The sequence below is a fragment of the Salvia splendens genome, chromosome 10, assembly GCF_004379255.2.
Source record: "Salvia splendens isolate huo1 chromosome 10, SspV2, whole genome shotgun sequence".
In the NCBI taxonomy this organism is placed as follows: Eukaryota; Viridiplantae; Streptophyta; class Magnoliopsida; order Lamiales; family Lamiaceae; genus Salvia; species Salvia splendens.
Window position 1 is genome coordinate 9,600,682 of NC_056041.1, and position 23,650 is coordinate 9,624,331.

Genomic DNA, 23,650 nt, shown 5'->3' on the forward strand with positions numbered 1-23,650 from the left:
GATTATTTTCAGTCATGCTTTGTTAGCATGGCCTAAAAATTAACTTACTATGACCTAAAAGTGTCATACGTATGATATTGTTCTGCGTTTCTGTATTTAAATTTAATTTTGCATATATCAAAACCCTATATATATCATTTCCCCATATATATATATATATATATATATAGTAATAGAATAGTAATATTTTTTTATAAAACCTATGCAAATCTAACAGAAATAGGCTGCAACCCTACACAGAATTATCGATGCATACAAAATTAATCACATATAAGATCTAAATTAAACAAACTGACTTTTACCGTAAGATAATAAAAATGAAGTTAAGATACTGGTCAAATTTTATGACGTTTCCCGCCCAAATGTTGGCCCCCACTTCTGTAAATTTTCCAAACAGGTCTCCTTTATATGAGTATAGATTAATGTAGTGCTAGTATTATATAGGTGTACATAACTATAATTTGAAATTGTAGTGCAGTTGGCATTATTGTAGCATTAGAAACAATAGGTGCTTAGTGTGATGGCAACATCATTATATCTAAGTTTCACAGTTTTTATATCTTAATGTACACTTATATGAAGTCTATTATATTTCTTATTATTTCTTTTGAATTTATACCATAATTTTATGTTTATTTCTCCGCTTTATATATCTTTAATTATTGTCACTTACTCCGTATTATATAATTTATTATCTTTTACTATTAATTATCTTATGTCTTTTGAATTTACACCATAATTTATGTATAATTGTCTTTACTCAACAATCATTTTATTTTACAGTCGGTGCTACATTAGAGCATCCACAGTGGGACGGATGTCCTAGCGGACATCCCGACGGACTTCCCAAAAACACCTCCTGCTACGTCATAAGGACATTCCACTGCACTGTCACGTCATAAGGACATCTCACTGCACAATGACGGACATCCCGACGAACATCCCACAATAATAAAAATTCACAAATTCACCAAATTAAACAATTTACGGAATTAAATAAAAATAATAAAAAAGTACATTTCATTAAATAAAAAAATTAAAAAAAAATACATTTCAACAAAAAAAAAGTCTAAACAAATTACATTCTAAATATCAACGACGACCTCTCCGCGTCCATATCTATTCAATAATATCGTTCTGGAGTCGAATATGGGCTTGTCGTTGGCGCATGTCGGCAAATGCACGGACTCGATCGACCTCTTTATGGGGTATCCCCATACGTACATTGGCGGTGGCCACGTCGTGGCTTGGACCGGCAGCATCAACATCATCATTGGCCCAATCAGTCATTGCTGGACCTTCATCTTCGACAATCATGTAGTGCATGATAATACATTCATACATGATATCAGCGATGCTGTCAATATACCACAGCCGTGATGGACCATTCACTGCAGCCCATCAAGCCTGGAGCACACCAAATACCCGCTTCACATCCTTGCGTGTTGCCTCCTGACGACCCGCAAAATAGACTTTCTTTTCTTATGTGGGGCATCTGATCGTCTTCACAAAGACGGGCAACATGGGTATATCCCATCCGCCAAATAATAGCCCATGTTGTGCTGGTTGCCGTTAGCGACAAAACTGACGGTCGGACCAACACCCATATACTGGTCATTGAAAAGGGGCGATGACTGGAGGACATTGATGTCGTTGTTCGACCCGGCTACTCCAAAATACGCATGCCAAATCCACAGCCGGTAGTCAGCTACCGCTTCAAGGATCATCGTGGGATTCTTGCCCTCGAAACCGATAGTGTACAACCCTTTTCAGGCGGCGGGACAGTTCTTCCACTCCCAATGCATATAATCTATACTGCCCAACATTCCCGGAAACCCGTGCTGACTCCCGTGCATAGCCATCAGAGCCTGGCAATCTTCGGGGGTAGGCTTCCGAAGATACCTATCCCCGAATATCTCCTTAACGCCCTCACAAAAATACTTCAGACAATCGCGGGCAGTCGTCTCGCCGATGTGGAGGTACTTATTGAACATGTCGGCCGCACCTTCGAGTTCAAGAATCAAGTGCAAGATCACACAAGTTTAATAAAAATAACTCTAATATTACAACGATACTGCAAGAATACATCGTCGAATGTAGTACTTCGAGTGTCGAACCACATGGAGGCGTTTGATTATTTAACAAGGATTGACAAGATTAATAAACTAAATTTAAGAGCTAAAGTACGAAAATGGAGAAACTCAAGAGATAAAGAACATTGCTCCCAACAACATTCGGATGAATCACTATTGTATTGATTCTATATTCAAGTTCATAAGCAATTGAGAACGATGATCAATTTTACACTCTAAAAGTATTGAACATACTTAAAGAATTATAGTACTAATGCTAGCTGAACACATAGCCAAAAGTACATACTCATTAGACTATTATTCCCGCGAAAGCGCAGTAAATATTAGACTAACTTCTCAAAGCCAACAAATATTATGGTTAGCTGAACACTTAACACATAATCATCTTCTCATCAAACTAAACTCCCACGAATGCGTAGTAAGTAATAATTCAACTTCAAAGACTTTTTTACATCAATATTCACTTATGCATTTATCTCTGAACAAGGTAAAATTCATAAGTTCTTCATCTATGTTATCATCCAATTTCCAAGTTGAAGAGACATTAGAAAGAGGCAAATAATATACTACATTAGATGCATCATAACATAGCATATATAAAATGCAAACCATAGACGAAAACCAAAGCAAATGATTAAATATAGAATCTCTACAATCAATTCATCCTACTAGTGTTATGAGCAATGAAGAAAAACTAGCCACACATGCTAAAGAAGAAAAACCGTAAGACTAATGGTGTTCTCCGATAGCCGGTGGTAGTCCGTCTCCGAGATGATGAAGATTGGATGCCGGATCCTCCCCCTTCTTCTCTCTTCTTTTCTCCAATTTCGTCTCCCAAAATCGTCACCCCTTTCTTCCTCCTCTTCTCCCTTCTTATGCATCCAAACTGCCGAGAAACTGCAAGTTTGCAGTTACAAATGCACTACCCGGCCGGGTGGAATTTTACAACCGAAAAATCACCCGGCCGGGTGCTAGAAATTCGACCCTTGCTGACTCTCGCTGCATCCTGAATCTCACCCGGCCGGGTGGAATTTTAACTCCACAAAATCACCCGGCCGGGTGACTGAAATTCTTCCCCGTCTGGACTCTTTATGTGTTCCGAATTACACCCGGCCGGGTGCTGGAGTGTCTACCCGGGCGGGTCAGCTGCTTTGCCGAGTGCAGCAGCAATTAGTGCCTCATTTCGGAGCATGGCGCGTCATTTCCGGTGGATTTCCGGCGGGTTTCTGTCCTCTACGCTGCTGCACACCAAGTGTTGTTTGAGTGAGCTCCAACCAGCTTTTTACATCCTAAATAATGATGAAAACACGATTTGATGAGTCGTAATTTATATATAAATGCCTAGTCTAAGGGGACAGGGTGATTCAAATTCTTCCCCGTCTGGACTCTTTATGTGTTCCGAATCACACCCGGCCGGGTGCTGGAGTGTCTACCTGGGCGGGTCAGCTGCTTTGCCGAGTGCAGCAGCAATTAGTGCCTCATTTCGGAGCATGGGGCGTCATTTCCGGTGGATTTCCGGCGGGTTTCTATCCTCTACGCTGCTGCACACCAAGTGTTGTTTGAGTGAGCTCCAACCAGCTTTTTACATCCTAAATAATGATGAAAACACGATTTGATGAGTCGTAATTTATATATAAATGCCTAGTCTAAGGGGATAAAATGTAGGACATATGCTTCGCATCACCACGCTTACTATTATTAGGGAGATGTGGTCGTGACACTATCTTCTTCTCAACTTACAATTCTCTCATCTTCCCAAATGGCGATTTGAAATTTCAGCGAAGAGCTTTGTAGAATAAAGGATAGAAAGATGATGGAATGATGTATTTTGTGTGTAAAAATAAAAGCAAGGTGGGCGGGTGCAATTTTTTCCAATAGTATTTTCCTAAAGTTGACGACTCGGCAATACAAAGCCAAAAAACAACAAATGAAATGGATAATGTAATTCGAAAACGATGTGAAGTAACATTAAAGAATGATTTGTATACTTACATATGAAAAATCTCTAAAACAAAATATAATAGATTACTCATGCAAAATTAGCAATTACATTCAAATTGAAAATAATTAAAACTAATACTACTAAAGTGATCACATTAAGTCTATCAAAATTAATTTATAAAATATATTTTAAATTAAATACTAATAGACATTACATCTTCAAATCAATAACCAATAAATTAAATACTAATAGACATTAGATCTTCAAATCAATAACCAGGATCATTCAACTACGAAATACAATGAACAAAAATGTCAATTAGGTATTTATTTTAGTTAACAACAAATTAGTTATGACTAACTTTTAAAAACTATCTCACAACTTTAAATACATATAACTATCTCAATTTAAATTATTTTTCATGCAACATATATCAAATTAAAGATAATTTATATGGATTTTAACGAGATCTTATTTGCATACCGTCCCAATGTCAAAATTTATAAAAATTATTGAATTTTTGTATTTTTCAAAAAGCCGTTTAATAGCAAAACAACTATCATAATATGCCAACATAATACGTATAAAATGTCAATGCGAAATTGTGTTGACATACTCAAGGCATGGTATTGATATGTTTATTATACTATATTGACAGTTAAATCTAAAACCCCAAATTTGATATTTCTTCTTATCTTTTTAAATTTAAATTGTAATAAAATGAAATTACACATGACAAAATAACAAATTTTAGACCACTAGATATCTAAATATCATATGGTCTCTAATTAGTTGCAGTTAGCAATTTAGGGAGAGTTAGCAATTGGTCACACCTCAATGGATACATATTGTATATATAAAATATTATATATTCCATATGGGATATAATCAATTGATAATTATTTGCTACTTGATAACTGATAACTATGTCAATACACCTTTTAGTAGATTTCAACACGAAGATATTCGTGTGCCAACAAACTACAGTTGACATACGCATCTCTTGTGTTGACATCTATATTTACATGCTAACATGAAGACATTGTATGTCAACAAAATTTAGTTGACATGTAAAACTCTTTGTGTTGATGACTATAGCATGCGTGTTGACATAGTCATCAGTTATCAATTTAAGATAGTTATCAACTTAACAGAACCATACTCCATATTATATATAGAAAGTCTAAAAATGTTACTATCATATTTCGGTATTTTAGACACATAGTATGAAACTTTAAAAATAAATTTCCATGAACTTTGAATTTGATATATAATATCACAAGTTTAAATAGTTATTTAATTTTTTCCACTAACGACAAAATCCAACTACATTAAAATGAGATGGATAACCATATCTGGCTTCTAGGGACTTTGTTATCACATCATTATCGTTTTTCTATCATTTTTTATTGGTAACCATATCTTATGCAATGTAATAACAAAAATGTAACCCGATTTTGTCGCGGGTAGAAAAAATTAAATAACTATTTAAGTTCGTGATATTAAATGCCAAGTAAAAAGTTTGTGGAAAAAAAAACAAATTTTCGAAAAATTTTGTGGCAATATCCCATTTCCAAATAAAGTAAATTTCATATTAGGAGAGATTAGTGTGAGTGTTAATCTGTTTCTATTTGTCTAATAAATATTGATTGGATATATTACATTAAATATATTATCACTAGTGATTTTTTTCTCTTCGACATAGAATGATTGTAAAATAAACACGATATTTGGAGTAGTAGTACATTTTATGGGTGCTTCTCAAATATCGATTCTCAAGGTGCCTATTTTATTATTTTCCAATTCCAATTTTTAATTTCAAAAGATTAAGTTAGTTAGAAAAAAATAAAAATCCCTCATTTTGAAGTAGTTTTAGGGAGTAAGTAGAGTAAAAACCAAAATTGGTCATGAACATATAGTCATTTTATGATTTTGGTCATAAACTTTATCTTTTGAATTTTTGCATCCTGAACATTTCAAATCGGATCACAATTGGTCCTCCGTTAACAGTTCTGTTAAAAACTAACGGTCAACGGGTTTAATCCCGATTTTGACCAAATTAAATTTTAAATTTTGATTTTTTAAAGTTTAGGACCAAAATCGTAATATGGTCATATGTTCAGGATCAATTTTGGCATTTACTCGAGAAAGTATAATAATCTTCTTATGAATTTGATCCCTAGCTCGTAAGCGCTGTTTGATTTTGGTATAATAATCTTCTTATGAATTTGAATTTGAATTTGATCCCTAGCTCGTAAGAGCATCCACAACCGTGCTCTTGCCAGCGGCACGATTGTGGGCCCGGGCGGTACTATTCATGCTTGCTCTCTGGCAAGAGCACAACACCCACAACTGTGCTCTTCCGCAAGGACGAGCACAATTAATTTAATATTCAATTAAACATAAACATTTCCATAATACTAAAATTCATTAAAAAACATAAATAATATTACAAATGACAAATAAAATAAAAAAAGACATAATTAAAATCCTAAAAATAAAAAATTACATAATTAAAATACTAAAAATTAAAAAAACCACTACTCGTTACCGAATTTCGCCCACATGTGTTTGATTAGGTCTTCTTGTAGCTGAATGTGGGTTCGGGTATCGCGCATTGTGTGCCTTGTCTCGATCCTCTGGCCAACCGTCGTATGCTCACCTCGGCGTGGGGGAGACCTCGCTGTTGAGCTTCCGGCTTCATCCTCGTCGTAGAAGCTAGCCGCCCTTGGCCCTTCGTCGGCTATAATCATGTTGTGTAAGATAATACACGTGAACATGACGTCGGCGATATTATTCACGTACCACAGCCGAGCCGGGGCCTTCACAATGTTAAATCGGGCTTGAAGGACCCCGAAGGCTCTTTCAACGTCTTTCCGCGCGGACTCTTGACGCTGCGCAAAAAGAACCCGCCTCGGGTCGTGCTGGTTGTGGAGCGTCTTCACAATTTGAGGTTTTGAATGAGGGATGAATGTGTTGATAGTTTGTATGAGAATTTTAAGAATGAGGGATGAATGGGAGATGAATTGATGTGATAAATGGATGATGAATGTGTGTATTTATAGATGATTTTGAGGGAAAAAAATAAAAAAAACTAAAAAAAATTCAGAAAAAACGGGAAAAAAACGGCCATATTTTTGGGATTTGGAATTTTTTTTTATAATCATTTTATATAATTTAAAAATGATTTTTAAAATAAAAAAAAATAATTCAAAGGCAACGGCTATGCCGTTGGCCAATCATAAGCAGCCACGTCACCTGCTCGCTGGCACGGCGCGAGCGCAGCGGCGGCATTCCTCGTCCTCGCCGCTGGCACGGACGGCGGCCTTCACTCCCACCACCGTTGTGGATGCTCTAAGTGCTGTTTGATTTTGTTCCTTTTCCGTTGCAAAATAAGTGCTGCTTTGAGTACTGTTGTCCGTTACAGGAGATTTATAACTTAGTTTATATGCATAATGCTATGAACATATATTCGACTCCATAACCTCAAATGCCGCACTAATCGATGATGTGTGTGAGCCGAGGACTCAACTATTGACTACACAGACTCCAAACTCGATCATATTGCAGAAGATGAAGCGTCTAGTCTCTCTAGCGCCACCGTAACTGCCCTACCCCGCCGCCATATTACGTTGCTGATGGCTCAAACTAGTTCACATGCCGCCACCACCATCGGAAGCCGTGTGTTCCGCCGCTTATTTTGTCCCCTTTTATTTTGCGCTGCTCCTTGAGGTCCATTGCGAATTTATTTCAGGCGAGGCGAGTTTTGTTTAGAGGTATATGGTTTTTAATTAGATGCACCAACATGTAGCAAGCCCTAGTGAAGATTGTCCATTGTTATTGTTGCTATTTAATTTTACGATTGAGAAGATTGCCGTTTATCCTGAGTGTAACCTAGACAATGTTTTCTACAATGCAGACAATTAGCTTCATATACGTCGGGGGAGCAAACAATTGCGTTCAGTCAGTATTAACGAGCAAAAGCATGTAATTGCTCGCAAAATGGCAGCTCTTCTGGACTTGATACATCGATAGTCTGACTGACAATTGATTTAAGTAAGATATCTAACGAAATGTTGCATATGAGTACACATGGAAAATGTATTTAGTCAATTTATTCCAGAGAAAGGCTTTTAGTGTCGGATGGTATGCGAAATTCTCTAGATATGGCATGAAACTCTCAAAGCTGCATTTTTTCTTTTCAATTTCTAATTTAAATACATCAAATCACGAAACTCCAGATGCTGACTCCATAGAAATGAGCAAAATTTTCCATCTCGGGAGTTTTTTAGTTATATATATGTATATTCACATTTCTGCCGTGCTTTGTTGAGAGGCGGCTCTGCTTACAGTTCATACTATTGTTAGATCAATATAGAGCTCGTCTGGTTTAGCCCACTGTTTAATTAAGATTCAATAATCTATATATTTGCTTTCTCACAGATAATCTGCAGCGATCCTATGGATCAGCTGAAGATAGTTGTCCAATGTTGTGATACTGAAAATGAACTCACAAAAAAGAATCAGAAGGGACTTGTGTCACATGCTTGAGAATACTGTTTGGTCATGCATTTTCTCATCTCCTGGCTAAAATGGTATCACTTTACAGAATTTATTTTTCTGATCATGTTGTTAATATGAAACTGAATCTGTTGTCTGTATGGATTTAGGCAAGACGGAATAAGATAGACTGCATTGTAAGATATTGGAATATTGCCAAGTAGAGTTGGACTCTTGATTTTTTTTTTGAAATATACAGTTCGATTTGGTGCCCTCAAATAATATGCTTATCTTAATTTGATGTTCCGCCAAAATATTTGTTAAAGATGCTAGAGAGGGACGGGACCATAATAGGAAATGAAAACTTGACTGGGGGCTGGATTCCTACGAAATTTCCTGTCTAAGCATATGGTACAGCAAGCAGAAGATATACTGGACCAAGAAAATGCTAGAGAATTTTAAATTTTGCTGATTAGTATAACACTATGTTCAGATCTACCCAAGGCAGGATCAGAACACATACATGTAAAATAGAGAGAGACAATAGATCAGCTTGATATGAGTATGAAGTTGTTTAAAATAAAGGGGAAAAGTGAAAAACATGAAGACACAAAATATTCGAATTGTATTAAATACACTATCTATGTTAATTGAATTAATAAGGAAAAAGTTTGAATGTATGGAGTAGTTTGGAAAGTAATCTGAAGAAATTAATGATATGAAGAAAATTTTGTTTTGAATTAGGAAATGAAAATGAGAGCAAGTAAAAACAAACAATGCTGACAAATTATCATGGTAGAAAATTAATGCAATCACAAAGGAGTAACAGCAAGTAATATCTGGTTACTGCAATCACATAAATATTTTTGAGAATACCTTATACTATCAAATTCCAGATGTATACCAATTGGTGAACTTTTCGTTACAGCTAAAAATGTGTTATAGCGCACTCTGCATTATGCAATAAATACTTTGACATTGCTCAATTGTAAAATCTTCTCACTGGATTTTACTCACCAAAGTAAATATATCAATTCAAACAAATGGTTTTGAGTCTCTCTCTTATTTATGGCGTTTTTCCACAATTTTTTTTCAACAACTTTTGTTAATGATGCTGATGTAAATGATTCTTGCTGTGCTGTTGATGCATGCTTTTCATTTTGCACAATTCAACATCTTGATTCACTTCTGTCCCTTATAAAGCACCTTTCCCCACATCATCTGCATTTTGGTCACTTTTCTTGAATTTTCTACTTCTAAGAGATAGGTGCTTCATTCTTTCAGCAAAAACATGAGTGATGCTGGTGCCTCAGATGCATCAATTGTTGAGCAGTTGAAGAAATCCCTCATGGAGTATGGGAGTGAGCTTCTTAAACCCTATGATTGTACAGAAGTGCTTACCGAAAGACTTGATGTAAGCTATAATTTCCCTCTATCAGAGTTTTTTTCTGTTCATATGTTCTTGAATTGAAGCAAATAAAGTAAGTATACATTCATTATAAGATGCTTAATTCTGCATCTAAATCTATTTGTTCATTTTGTTTGTTAAAACTCGATATCATTCTTACATCTAGGCTAACAATCATTTCCTGGATCTGCTATGTTGTAATTTTTTATTTGATTTCCTGTCAGAAATTGGAGCATCTTTTATCAGGTACGCCTCAAAAGTATAAGAAACTGTTGGAGACTTTTCTTCAACCGTGTAAAGAAGCTCTAATTACCAGAGATCTCATAGGACATTCTGAATTGGATGTAAGAGTTTCAGTGGCCTCTTGTATTAGTCAGATCATAAGAATAACAGCACCTGACGAACCTTATGGGGAAGTCGATATGAAGGTAATTTGTTTTTCTCAAGTTCTCATCGTCTTGTTTACTTTTCCCTTCCCCCAGTTTTGATGATTAATTGATAAACCTTTTTAATTAATTGCAGGAGTTTTTCAATATAGCTAACAGTGCTTTTGGGAGGTTTCCTTGCATGTATGGGCGAGCATATTCAAAAGCCGTGTCCATCCTTCATACTATGTCCTTCAGCGAGTCATGTCTCATGATGCTGGACCTCGAGTTGCATGACTCCATTCTTCACATGTTTCACCTATTCCTAGGTGGAATCAGGTAAGAGAGCCAGCCTGTTATGGTGATTGTCATCTGGTTGCTTGATAATCATTTTCTTGGTATTTCTCTACCATGAATGTGACTACTCCTGGATATAAATATTCTGTTGGTAGCAGCACCATTATACCTTTTGTTTACCTTACAAATGTTCTAATTCCTATAGAATATTAATTTTGTTGTGAAATTATAGGTTTGTATTACATTATGGAGTAGAATAGAAAACTTTCCAGAACTTCATGGTGAAACTATCTAGACATTATTCCATGGACAACAGAAGGAGTTTCAAAACTCAATGAAATGACCCTATAAAACAGCTTCTCATTTACTTAGTTCTTCGATAAAAGTTCTTCTTCACTATGAGCTTTTGAATAAAAATCGGAGATTTTACTCTATCTAAATGGTCAGATGAAACAACAGATTTCTAAATTCTGTTTTTTGGGTATTTGACTTGGTAGCCAGTACTGAATAAATATTTGTTTCTTACTTCGAGTGAACTCACTCAACTCGACTTGAACAACCTTAAGCTCTTACAATCTGTACCATTTATTTTAGGTTCTGGTAGTTGTGATTTGTGAACAAATGCATCTTATTTACCTGCAGCAAATGTAGTTTATAATCTGGTGTAAGTCTAGTGTAGTTTTAACTTTGACAAGTTGACACTTCAGGAGCATACATTGGTAAAAGTGGAAAATGTAGCACAATTAAGATGCTATAGACAGTGTCTGGCCAGAGTCCAAACTCTTATCCTTTCTTGTTTTTATACTCTTCTTAATGCATATACCAGATCAGTTATCCTGTCTAAATCCTTTTATTTACATGTACTGGTGGTGACTCTTAAGTATGGCTCTATTTGGTCTTTGGATTTCACCTGACAATGAATCAGAGGACCTCTTAGTACGAAAGATAAATAAACTAAAAGTTGATGCTTATCCAAAGACATCTAGTGGGAGTAATCTATAATTTATGCTTCCCTCAAGGAAAATCTATATTTTATGGTGATTATTTTGTCTTGTATTTGCCTATCATATATGTTAGGTTTAATTTTAGTACCTCATCCAAACTTCATTAGTTCTTATACTTTGCTATATGAATTTCATAATTTTCATTAATACTTCTCCATCTGAGATCCCAAAAGTTGTACATGGCCATCTGATAGTATATTTTAAAAATATTTTTGGAAATTTATTAGTATGTGACAAATCCTCGAGTTGAGAATTCGTTCAATGAGTAATTTCGCCAGAATCCCAGAAGATTGATTAGACAACAGTGAATTAGAGGATATTAGATGAAAGACAGAGATAGAAAAGTAGAGTAAAATGATTCAGTATGTAGATAAAATTCTGACCCTTCATCTTATGGATCTATCTTGCTAAAATATTGACTAATTGCCACCCATTCCTTGTTGTACACCTGGCACGGCTAACTGCTGGCCTTATTTCATGCGACTCTTCTCTATTCATGCTTGTATGTGCGTATAATAATTATGAAGAAGCTCCTGTTCCTGCACTTTCTTAAAAAAATGTTCTTACAATTTACATTTGCAAATGTTCTTGAACATTTTGGAATATAAGATTCCTAGCAAAAATTTCAAATTCACCTGGCTAAGTGTAAAGAAAAAAAAGTAGGGGGTAAAGCGAAAAACCTCTCAAATATTGGATTTTGTATTATAATCACCCATTTCTACCACTGATATCTTTTGTTTGCTTACTTTAGAACCGAACATCCTTATGAAGTCTTCATAAATATGGAGAAAATTATGACGACGGTCATTCATAACAACGTGGACTATGACGAGTTCTCATTGGTGCTTGTTAAGACCCTTCTTAATAATTTGAGGAAGGAGAATCAGGTAATTCTATCTTATTTTGTAAGTTTCTATGATTAGCATGCCATATTACTGTCTCCCGCTCTTATTCTTTTTGGTTCAGATTGTTGCACCAGTTTCTTTCAAGCTGGCGGGGAACACATTGAAGAATTGCTCTGCTGACCTCAAAACATATCTTCCAGAAGCAGTAGAAAGTTTGGATGCTCCTATTGAGGATTATGCTGAAGTAGTTGTATCACTTTTTCAGGATGCAACCCAAAAGCAAATCACGGTTTGTCTCACCAGTTTTACATTTTTTCCATAGTTTGACTTGAAGCAGATTAGTAGACAATGCCAAAGCTTAGCCATTGCTGTCATTTATGTGTGGTAAATAACATTCCATGCTTTCCCTTGCTGACTTACACTGAAGTTTTCTGTGAGCAAAGAAACCAGCTAGATTCTTTATGTAGCCACTCACCTACTTACAGCATGTATCTATGCCTGTTAATCTAGTCTGTGGAAGATATTCTGCCTCGTTTCTTTTATATCATGTACATAACTAACACTAGACACCAGAGACACATTGCTTTGTTGCGTGTAACCTGCCTCAGCCTAGTGTTTAATATCATTATCATGTCCAGCGATGCCTTTTAAAAGCTTGAGACTTGAAAATAGAGAAAGTTTGTTGCTTCTTTTCAATTATCAAATGCTTTCAGTAAACACAAAAGCTTTTTAAAAACATAATAGTTTTTGGACCAATACGCAGATACAATCTTGAGTAAAATATTGATTTTTAAAACGCAAGGCTGTAAGGAATGACGAGCACAACTTGAAAAGATAAGAAAATGGGAATAAGTAGTTGTGGGATGTCTATTCTTGTTGGTAGGATATTCATTTAGTACTATCATGTGCAATAGCTTTATCATGCTAGTGCATTACTTCTATAACTTGACTATAAGTGAAGACTAATATTTTTTCCATGATTCCATTCCCTGACATATCATTGACCAAGGATAGAGTTGATACATTTTTGTCATCTTCATTATCATTCCAATGAAAGGAAGGTTCTTTAACTCAATTTTTGTAGACAATTCCTAGTACGCGGGGCACTCCAATTACGTCATTCATGGTGCAGTATCCTGGTCTTTGGGATCTGTTATACAACATACACGTCTTAAACTAATGCTGTCCATGAAATGCATGGTTTAGTTTTATACCTACCTATCATACTGAGTTTAGCAATTATCAAATGTAGAGACATGACGTTGAGGAACTTTTCTCTATATTCATCAACTGGCCAAAAAACCTATATACATACAAAAGTCCTAACAGAACTTGGAAAGCACTAACTTGCTCTACAAGATATACCATATATAAAAATCTAATCCTATCAATTTCTAACTCCACCTCTTGGAGTTTTAGGGTTTGAGACTATGCACTTTATATATGGTGGGTATTGGTAGAGTTTTCTAATTATATTTTGTAAATTTTGCTATCGTATTCTTTTATGACAGTGAGGCTTGAACTAGTAACTAAATATGATAAATCTCATACTTGAACTGTTTGATTTTCTCAGAGCGAATATGCTGACATGCTTTTGCCAACATTTGTTTACTTTTGTAATTTCTTATGCAGGACTCAACAGATACTGTTGAAAATGTTTTTAGTCCCGGGGAAGCGGGATTAACAGTAGAAGTTGATTTATGTAATCAAATTGAGGGCAATGAAACTCAAAATTCCAAAAATGATGACAATAGCAATGAAAATCAAGGGATGATATCTCATTCTCTTGATGATCCTGATAAATTAGGCAAAGCAATGCACATGCCACAACAGAAACCAGAAGAGTTGCCTATTGGGAGAAAGAGAATTCGTAGACCAAGTTCTCTAAAAAACGCAGATGAAGGCTATGATCCTTTCTGGATGTTGGTTGATTGGAGGTCAATGAAATCAGGTGGTAAAAAAAATAAAAACACAAACTGTCCAGCAAAAACCAAAATGTCAAAGAATTTGTCACCCAAGCTGGCAGGCAAAAATATCAGCGGCTCCATTTCTCCAAAGCCTAGTAAAATGAAGAAAGAGACTAAAAGATATGAAGGAGTTTCACCGAATAAAACGTTAGAGCCTACTAGTGAAGGAGTGGCTGTGGCGTCGGAGGATGAGGATCAGACTAGAGGCAGCATTGTTAAGGTAATTGTTGATGGACCTTGATTTCGTTGCAATTAGTGGCCAAGAAAATTCTATTTTTTGGTCATTATGTTGTAAATATTGTGTCTCTTAATTGGATTCTACGCTTGGATCCTCAAGGGTTTTAATTCAAATTATTCGTTTGGTAGATCTCACACATTGTGATAAAAGAGAGTGCAGTCATCTTTTAGATAACTATCCATTATGTCCAACTTCTTAGCATTTGGTTTGTCAACCCTGCTAATAATTGTCGTGTAAAGGTTATATATAATACTGCTAGGAGACAACAGTGCTTGTATACCCAGGTAACCACAGTTCAATACGATTCAATCCTTTTTATTCATGTGGTAGTTATCTTCTCTCTAATTTCCTTGCTTATGATCCTTTTCTTGTTGGGTGTAATTGGTAACTTTTACCACTGACTTAAAAGCTAAAATCAACCTGCTAACATGATAGCATCCTGATGGAATACAGAGCCACTTTGGGAAAGGGCATGGGTCTTTGATAAAGGTATCTCCTGTGAAGAAAAGAAGAGAGACTATTCTTTCTGAAGACCTAAAAGAAGACATCGTGGTAGTCACTGAGATTTTTTTATATCCTAAGCACTTCACTCCTTGTTTATGACCAACCAGCTAACATGATAGCAGCCTGATGGAATACAGAGCCGTGCAGAGAAAGAGCAAGGGTCTTTGACAAAGGCATCTCCCGCGAAGAAATGTAGGAGAAAGGCTATTGTTTCTGATGACCTAAAAGAAGATATCATTGTAATCTCCGACTTTGTATAAATAAATACTAAGGACTTCACTCTATGATTATGACGTCTTTCTCTGTTTTTTAGTATTTAGCCTCTAACATGATATCATCCTGATGGAATACAGAGTCACTCTGAAAAAGAGCAAGGGTCTTTGATGAAGGTATCTCCTGTGAAGAAGAGTAGGAGAAAGGTTATTGTTTCTAAAGACCTAAAAGAAGATATCATGGTATTCACCAATCTTTTATAATTCTAAGCACTTTACACAATGATTATGGCATCTTTCTCTGTTTTTTTAGTATTTAGCAGCCAACATGATAGCATCCTGATGGAATGCAGGGCCACTCTGTAAAAGGGCAGGGGTCTTTGACGAACGCATCTCATGTGAAGAAAAGTAGGAGAAAGGCCATTGTTCCTGAAGGCCCAAAAGAAGATATTGCGGTAATCACCAACCGTTTATAAATCTAAGCACTTAACACAATGATTATGGCGTCTTTCTCTGTTGTTAGTATTTAACCGCTAAAATTACAGCATTCTGATGGAAAACAGAGCCACTCTGGAAAAGGGCAAGGGTCTTTGACAAAGCTGTCTCCTGTGAAGAAAAGTAGGAGAAAGCCTCATTTTTCTGAAGACCTAAAAGAAGATATTGTGGTAATCACCGACCCTGTGTAAATACTAAGCACTTTACTCAATGATTATGGTGTCTCTCTCTGATTGTTGGTATTTAACCGGTGACATGATAGCATCCTGATGGAATACAGAGCCTCTCTGAAAAAGGGCAAGAGTCTTTGAAGAAGGGATCTCCTGCGAAGAAACGAAGGAGAAAGACTGTTGTTTCTGTAGAGCCAAAAGACAATATCGAGGTAATCACCAACCTTTTATAAATACTAAGCACTTTACACAATGATTGCGACGTCTTTCTCTGTGTTGAAGTATCTAACTGCTAACCTGATGGCATTGTGATGGAATACAGAGCAGTTCTGAAAAAGGGCAATCGTCTTTGACGAAGATGTCTCCTGGGAAGAAAAATAGGAGAAAATCTAGTTTTTCAGTAGACCTAAAAGAAGATATTGCGGTAATCACCGACCTTATATAAATCCTAAGCATTTTACGCAATGATCATGGTGTTTATCTCCATTTTTAGTTTTAATCGCTAACTCTATGGTCTTGGGCAGACATTGCCTTCTCAATGTAGACCAATGTCTTCGCAAGCTAAATCCCGATCTGCTGAAGTGTGTAAAGAAAACCTAAAAGGAAGCATGCCACGTCCAGGGAAGAGGTCTGGCCTTGTTATCTGTTTTTTTATTTGATATTGTGGATCTCAGAAGTGATCTAGATATATCTTTTTTCTGTTATCAGTATGCATAAAAGTATTTTCCACTAGTCCAAAAACATGATTTTGGTTATATGTTTAAGGTGATTGTAGGAGTGAGATTCTGTTGGTTCAGTACAAACTATACCAAACCGTAAAGATTAAAAAATTCAACCCCTCCCCTCGCTCAGCCTATATAAAGAGATGAGTATATAAAATAAAATTAGTTTTTTCAATATGGTTAGGTTTATTGAGATTTGAGACTATAAACAAGAATGGGATTAAGAACCAAAATTTTGGATAAAGAGTCAAGTTTGTTCTGGCTAGTCAATCAAATGTGTTCACCCCTAGTTGGTTGTGGTTTTTCTTTTTATTATATGTAATGTACAGTTGTAGAGACTTTCCAAACACTAAATTGGAGCCATTTTCACTAAAATCGTTGTTGTACTTGTTAAAATTGTTGCTCTGTAGTATAATCTATGTGATCCGCTTTGGAAGTAATACTAGTTCTCTCTGAGTTTTTCTATGCTTCTCAATACCTATGTGGAAGCTATCTTAGGAATCTTGCATTTAATAATGGTTCAGATATCAATTTCTCAAATCTTTGGCTTAGTGTGTCGGGGAGCTAATTATTTCTGGTCAGCGGAAAAGGCGGGGAAGGACCGCTTAACGAATTTAGTTGTTCACACTTCGCATGACTTGAAACTTGACCTAATTAGTGACAGTTAGCTGTTCCCACAACTTGAGCAAGGAATTCCTGACAGTTAGGGTTATAGAATTATTTGAATATTTATTTGTTAGTACTAGGGTTGCTTATATTTAAAACCTTTCATTTTCTCACTAATTGGAGTACAGCTGCTGGTAGATGGCAGTTATTATTATAGTATTAAAAGTCTTTATTAAGTACAACTGGTGTAAGTATTTAGATTTTAATAACTATTAATACCTGCATAACATAATTTTTCAGCAATTAATATAAGCATAATTTCTTTTTATTTGAACTGTTGCGCCTCATATGTGGGGGTGCCCCCCCGCTGCCCAGGGTTTTCATCTAATCCCCTAGGTGCGCCCCACGCTCCTAACAACACCTTGACTCCATCTATTCATTCTTTAATTCATTTACTTTCCATATCCCTTGATCATCTCAATATCTCTCTCCATCATCTCTAACCGTTTAACAACGATCACCTACTAGTGATTCCCGTGAGAGAACACCTTTAGGAGAGTCAACACGTCCTTCTTTCCCCGATTGAGAAAGTCTTTGAAGAAAGAAGCTCGGGTCCTACCGCTACACTTAACACTTGACGCTTCCTACATGAAGGAAAGAAACTAAGGAGCCACATCAACGAAAAAGATGCGTCTAAGATCAATGCTCCTACAGCTCCTTTGTCCCTTGCAAACAAAACTAAAAAAGAAAAATAGTAAGAAAAGGCTTCTTTTCGATAGTAGTTCCATGATAAATTATAGAAAATTTTGTGCGTTACGCATTCCTGTGCCCCTAACAACAGTAATAAGTGCTAACAAGTTGGCAACGATAAATTACTTTGAAGGGAGTTTTGCCCGAGGTTGAATTGATGCTAGGTATTACAACGATTTTCAGCCCCAAAAATCCAATAAATCCATAACCATGGATATTAAAATGTAAAACATCGAAGATAATTTTCCACCCAATTGTCAAGAACTTATTTCACCCAGTGTTATCAATCTCGTGTGGCGGCTTATGGCGGTTCGCCTAAAAACCGCAACAGGGATATGGCGTATTAGTATGGCGGATATGGCGGTCAATAATTAAATAAATAAAATAATACTTATTATTTATACATAATTCAAAAATTGGAAAATAACAAAATATAACATCTAAAACTCTTAAAACAATTAAAAAAGCATAAAATATAGCTCTAACATCCATGTTTCTTGCATAATGCCCCATTCCTAAATGCAGTACACACGCAATGTTGTCAAATGACGGATATGGCGGTGCTATGGCAGCGCCATGTTGCTATGGCATTTCCACCACAGAACGCCATGCCATAGTGCCATGGCGCCGCCATATCCGCTATTTGATAACATTGATTTCACCTTATGTGTTAACCCGATATGCCAAGCTTATTTTCCGCTTGGTACCCATTTGATTCAAATAACAATAACCAAAATATACTATAAAATTTAGGTCACGTTTGGAGGCAGTTGACCTAGGATTCTCATGAAGTCGGAAAATATTGTGAGGAAACAACGCCATCGTACCATGCAATAAATGCATTTTTGAGTATGTTACTTTGTTGACTAATAACACAAGTTTTTGCGATTTCTGTTTTACATTTGATCATACTTGGCTTGTCAGAGTAATAAAGAACTAATCCAAATACTCTATTAATTCTAAAAGAATTATAGCCGAATAGGAATGATAAAGCAATCAGAAAAGATTGTCTCTTTTGCCTAAGTGCAACAAGCGCCGTTCCAAATAAGAGAAATAGTTGCCACAAGCTTAGGATAATCATATTTAAATAGACATAGTAACACAATTATTTAAATATATGATCACATCTTCCAAATGCATTTAGGAATATAGTCGTAACAATAAGTTTGAGCAAGAGTATATTTACTTTTTTAACGAAAAAGATAAGTCTAGAAGAAATCCATTTAATGTTTAATCAAGTAAGCATGTTAGAGTAAAGGAGAACCAAACCGGATACTATTAATCCAAATGGGAATCTCTTCTCCATGGGTGCAACTAATGTCGCTCTAAATAATAGAAATCCTAGATGAGTATTTCCATGTGGATCATGATGCCTATCTATGAGATTGCGGGCTCCTATTATTTCCCATATGTGGTGCACAATATCTTGGAATGTCGCTGGTAGTTATATCAATTTCTAGAAAGTAAGGAATAGTGTGTATATCAATCACTTCACATACGTATTAACATTGAAGACAACTTTCCACACACTATTAATTTCCATTTGACAACATGTCTTTGACGAATATGTTCAGCTCATTTTGGCTCGACTTGAATAACGTCGTTCAAAATATTCTCTCAAAAGGCTAGTTGTGTTTGGAGATAATTGATCTATGATTCTAATGAAGTTGAAACATTTGATAGTAATGAATGCCATCGTACCAAGCAATAAAAGGAGCCAATGAGATGACCGTGTTTAAAAAGGATAGTTTCCTTGACCATTAGATAATCACAATTAAACAAGCATATATGCTCATATTCCGGATGTATTTAGGAATAGAAAATAGTACTAATAAGTTGGAGTATGCATATATTTACTTTGTTAACAGATAAGACAAGTTTCCACAAACTCCACTCTGCATGTAATCATGCTAGGCATATTAGAGCACGAGGGTGTTTGGCTATGCTTATTTTAAATAAGATGTTTCAAGAGCATATACAATAGTCTCAAACAGTTTATATGTTGTCAAAGTAAGCTTATAAGTTAGAGAGAGAATTGTGAGTTAGAGAGAGTCCTGATGAGAGAAAAAAATCAAGGGGATATGAAATTGGAAGGTTATATGTTGGGAATAGCAGACCATAGTAAGGGTATTTTGTAAATTAATTCTTAGTTTGCCATTATAATACCATGAAATAAATAAGGATGGGTTGATGAACCTATTGTTTTTTGAAGCTCATAAGCTGTTGTAGCTTTCACAACTCAGGAGCTTATTTGGCCACACACTCATCAAGAACTTATAAGTTCTAAACAACTTATAAGTTGTTTTAAGGAGCTTAATAACTCAGCCAAACACCCTCGAAACGATAATGGAGCTGATGTTTATTAGTCCATAAAGAATTTTAACTGAATAGGAATGATAACAAGCAATTTGAAAACCCTCTTCTGCCCAAGGGCAACAGGCCCCGTTCTAAATAAGAGAACCTTAGATACGAAAAGACTCCTTTTATTCTATTTACGCATATGAACCCGTGAAAGGAGCCCAAAGCCCACTCGTGCGGTGGCGGTGGCGGTGGCGGTGGCTTTAGTGTTTCTTGTCATCCTTGAAAATAAAATAAAGATTATCTCACTGTGATTTTTCTGTTAATTGATGATCATACCGGAACATTGAAAGAAATCTAAACTCATTTGTTTTCTCCAACTCGAATACAATGATACCTAATTTGCATCAAAGTGAGAAAGTTTAAGAGTAGTTTTTGGCCCCGACCACTTATGAACTGAATCTTTTACGGCTGGTAACTCTTTTTTTTAATCACGGTAATATTTCTGAATATCATGCTTTTTTTTGAGCTTACATGCATGTGTGGACAAAGTTGTTACATATGGAAACTGACCTCCTTTTAGGACCGTCCTTAATTTTTAACATGCATTAGTTCAGAGCTACCTGGCCGTTGCTACTCGTCCCCCCCCCTCTCGGCTTCTGTGCATGCAGTACTTACTGTCTTTTCAATTATAAGTTCCCAGAAAGGTCATGTAAAAACTTTTGTTTGAAATGTTATCGAACATTCTTGTGTCTTTTGATGTAAGGATGTTGAAAGGCTCAACTTTTTTTGGCGTGCAAAAAGAAAGTTCCAGATAAATGAAACCTAACTGGGTGGAATATTGGTCCCAAAAAATGTACTAATCTGGCTTGTTTTCATAAAAGCATCTCATAATGTAGCTGGGTTGTTGGAGCATACACATGATTTAAGTAATCTATTTACTATACTTGATAAGGGCACACAAAAGTAATGTGTGCATTCAATAGATGTTCGCGCACTTGCAATTTTTGTTGTATATCACATTAAATTCAACCTAAATTTTGTTTCATTTCCAAATTAAGAGCTGCAAGCGAAACTGTTGGTGGAGAGGTGATCGGATGCAGGGTAAAAGTTTGGTGGCCGCTTGATCAAAAGTAAGTATTCATAGTTATAGCCATTCAGCACCGGAAGCTAGAAGCTCTAGACTGTGTCCTTACACTGTTAAGATTTTTTTCTGTTTGTAGGTTTTACAAAGGCAAAATCATGGATTTTTATGACTTAAACAAAACCCACAAGGTAAGATTTTTTCTTGTGACATGCACGTGGTCCCCCTTACCATACTTGCAAAAGAACTTATTTCAATTGACTAGCTTCTTGATCCAGATATGCATAAAATTTAATTAGATCTTGAATTGTGATTATTCTCTTCATGTTCTTATTCTGCCCATTTCGTGGTTTTATTTAGGTCACTTATGATGATGGTGAAACTGAAATATTAGACCTAACAAGTGAACGCTGGGAGCTGCTACGAGACATCAATTTGTCTGCTGATGTTAGTTTTGTGTTCATTTTCTTGTGATTTATACATATATATACCCATATAATGATGTGTGTTTGCACATTTAACAGGAGGAGCCAAAGATTGGTGCAGAGTCTGCAGACCCTAGTCCTAAAGCACAATAAGCTTCTCTTTCAATCATATGGCCTTAATGTTTTGGTATGGTTTCTTAGCACTAAACCCATTGGGTCTAAATAGTATTGGAGTGGTCATGTCTGATGCATAAATAGACATTAAAATAGTTTTTAATCTAGTATGTCTTGGATTGAATTCATGTTAATGCGTTATAGCTGAGACCAAAAAAAAAATAGTATGCGGAACAGATCTACTCACATATATATTACGTATATCTATCTAGACACCCGCGTCTAATCCAATCTAAGAAGGACAATATTTATATCCGTGCAACTGGCATAATATTACTTGAGCTATGTGATTTGCTACGAATCATATTTCCTATACTTGAAAATTTATTTGGACCCAGATGTATTAATTATAGTGTGTGAAATATAGGCAAAGGGATACTTAGATAACATATGAAATTATGAACCAGCACCATTTACCAGTAATTTGATCCAATGTTAGATTTGTCATTAGTTAAATAAGCCAGGTACTAATTTTTTGTTTGGGTGAAAGTCAGGATATTTTTGACAATGACCATAAAGGTCGTTTGAGAATACGATATTCGTTTAATATTTTGTAACGTGTAAGATTACAATTCGTTTAATATTTCAACTTATTGTGTTCAGTATGCTACGTATGATCCAAAATGGAAATTTGTGAGTTAGCCGTTGCAAAGTCTATAGATGAGTCCAAATATTGCCATCATAAATATTGAACTAACGATTCCATTATTGTTCACTGTGAAGATTTACCTTAAAAAATTCGCGATATTATTTGATTCTGGCACTGATTTTATATCAACTTTTGCAGGTTATTGCAGTGTCCTGCTATCCGGGCGTTTAATGTGAAGATTTCCTTACAACCAAGGCGTGCTTACGTCGGATTCTGGCTTCGTTTCTGAAATAATTTTGCAAAATTTGCTACAGTCTGTGATATACAGTTTAAGCATTTGCTGTTTGGACGTTCGATATTTCTTCAGCATCTTCAGTGACTTTCCTCTAAGACTTGTGGTTTGGTTTACAGTTCTTGTACCCAATGAACTAACATTGTGAAAGATACCTCTAATGTGCTCTAATTCTTGGCATTTGAAAATTTTAGTTAGCTTATATAATGTTGGTGCTTACTTAGAGATTCAATCAGTTTGAAAATCTAAATCTGTAGAAAATATAACCTATATTATATATATACATCCATCCCTATATATGAGATCAAGTATTGTGGGGATAAGACAAGTAACCAACATTCGAGTAGCCCACCGATGTCATATCTCGAGTTCTTTAACACCATTCCATTGTGTTCTTGTTTGAGTTGTGTACCAATGCCCACATAAAATATCTCCATTGTTTTTTTGTCTGAATGGGTCCTTATACGAGTGATCATCCACACATTGGCTTGATAAAGTGGATGTGATTTAACTTTTTAATTTTATCAGCATGATGGTACGTGCTCGCCACATAAAACTAAATAAATCTTATCAATTTTAAAGAATTATTGATAGTAGATTATGAAATAATCCTTACATAAAACCTACATTTCAAATCGGTAAATTGTTTATAAATATAATCAATTTTTCT

The 23,650-nt window shown here is 35.6% G+C and overlaps 1 protein-coding gene across 10 annotated transcripts; it reads left to right on the forward strand.

Moving 5' to 3' along the window:
* The first annotated feature begins 7,497 nt into the window (after positions 1-7,497).
* Positions 7,498-23,182, forward strand: LOC121752401. 10 transcript variants are annotated; one of them, XM_042147461.1, is made up of 23 exons: positions 7,498-7,811; positions 7,955-8,091; positions 8,479-8,630; positions 9,820-9,949; positions 10,168-10,189; positions 10,271-10,371; positions 10,466-10,647; positions 12,361-12,496; positions 12,576-12,743; positions 14,087-14,641; positions 15,113-15,211; positions 15,286-15,402; positions 15,517-15,618; positions 15,729-15,830; positions 15,921-16,040; positions 16,133-16,252; positions 16,363-16,464; positions 16,565-16,668; positions 21,478-21,549; positions 21,640-21,691; positions 21,861-21,947; positions 22,025-22,112; positions 22,887-23,182. In XM_042147461.1, exons 3-22 carry the CDS (start codon positions 8,602-8,604, stop codon positions 22,076-22,078), a joined length of 2,454 nt encoding a protein of 817 aa, XP_042003395.1. In that variant the 5' UTR covers positions 7,498-7,811; positions 7,955-8,091; positions 8,479-8,601; the 3' UTR covers positions 22,079-22,112; positions 22,887-23,182. The 10 variants fall into 10 exon arrangements, with proteins under 10 accessions (XP_042003395.1, XP_042003386.1, XP_042003391.1 ...); XM_042147452.1 differs by having other exon boundaries at positions 10,168-10,371; XM_042147457.1 differs by having other exon boundaries at positions 10,168-10,371; positions 16,151-16,252.
* The last annotated feature ends 468 nt before the right edge of the window (positions 23,183-23,650 follow it).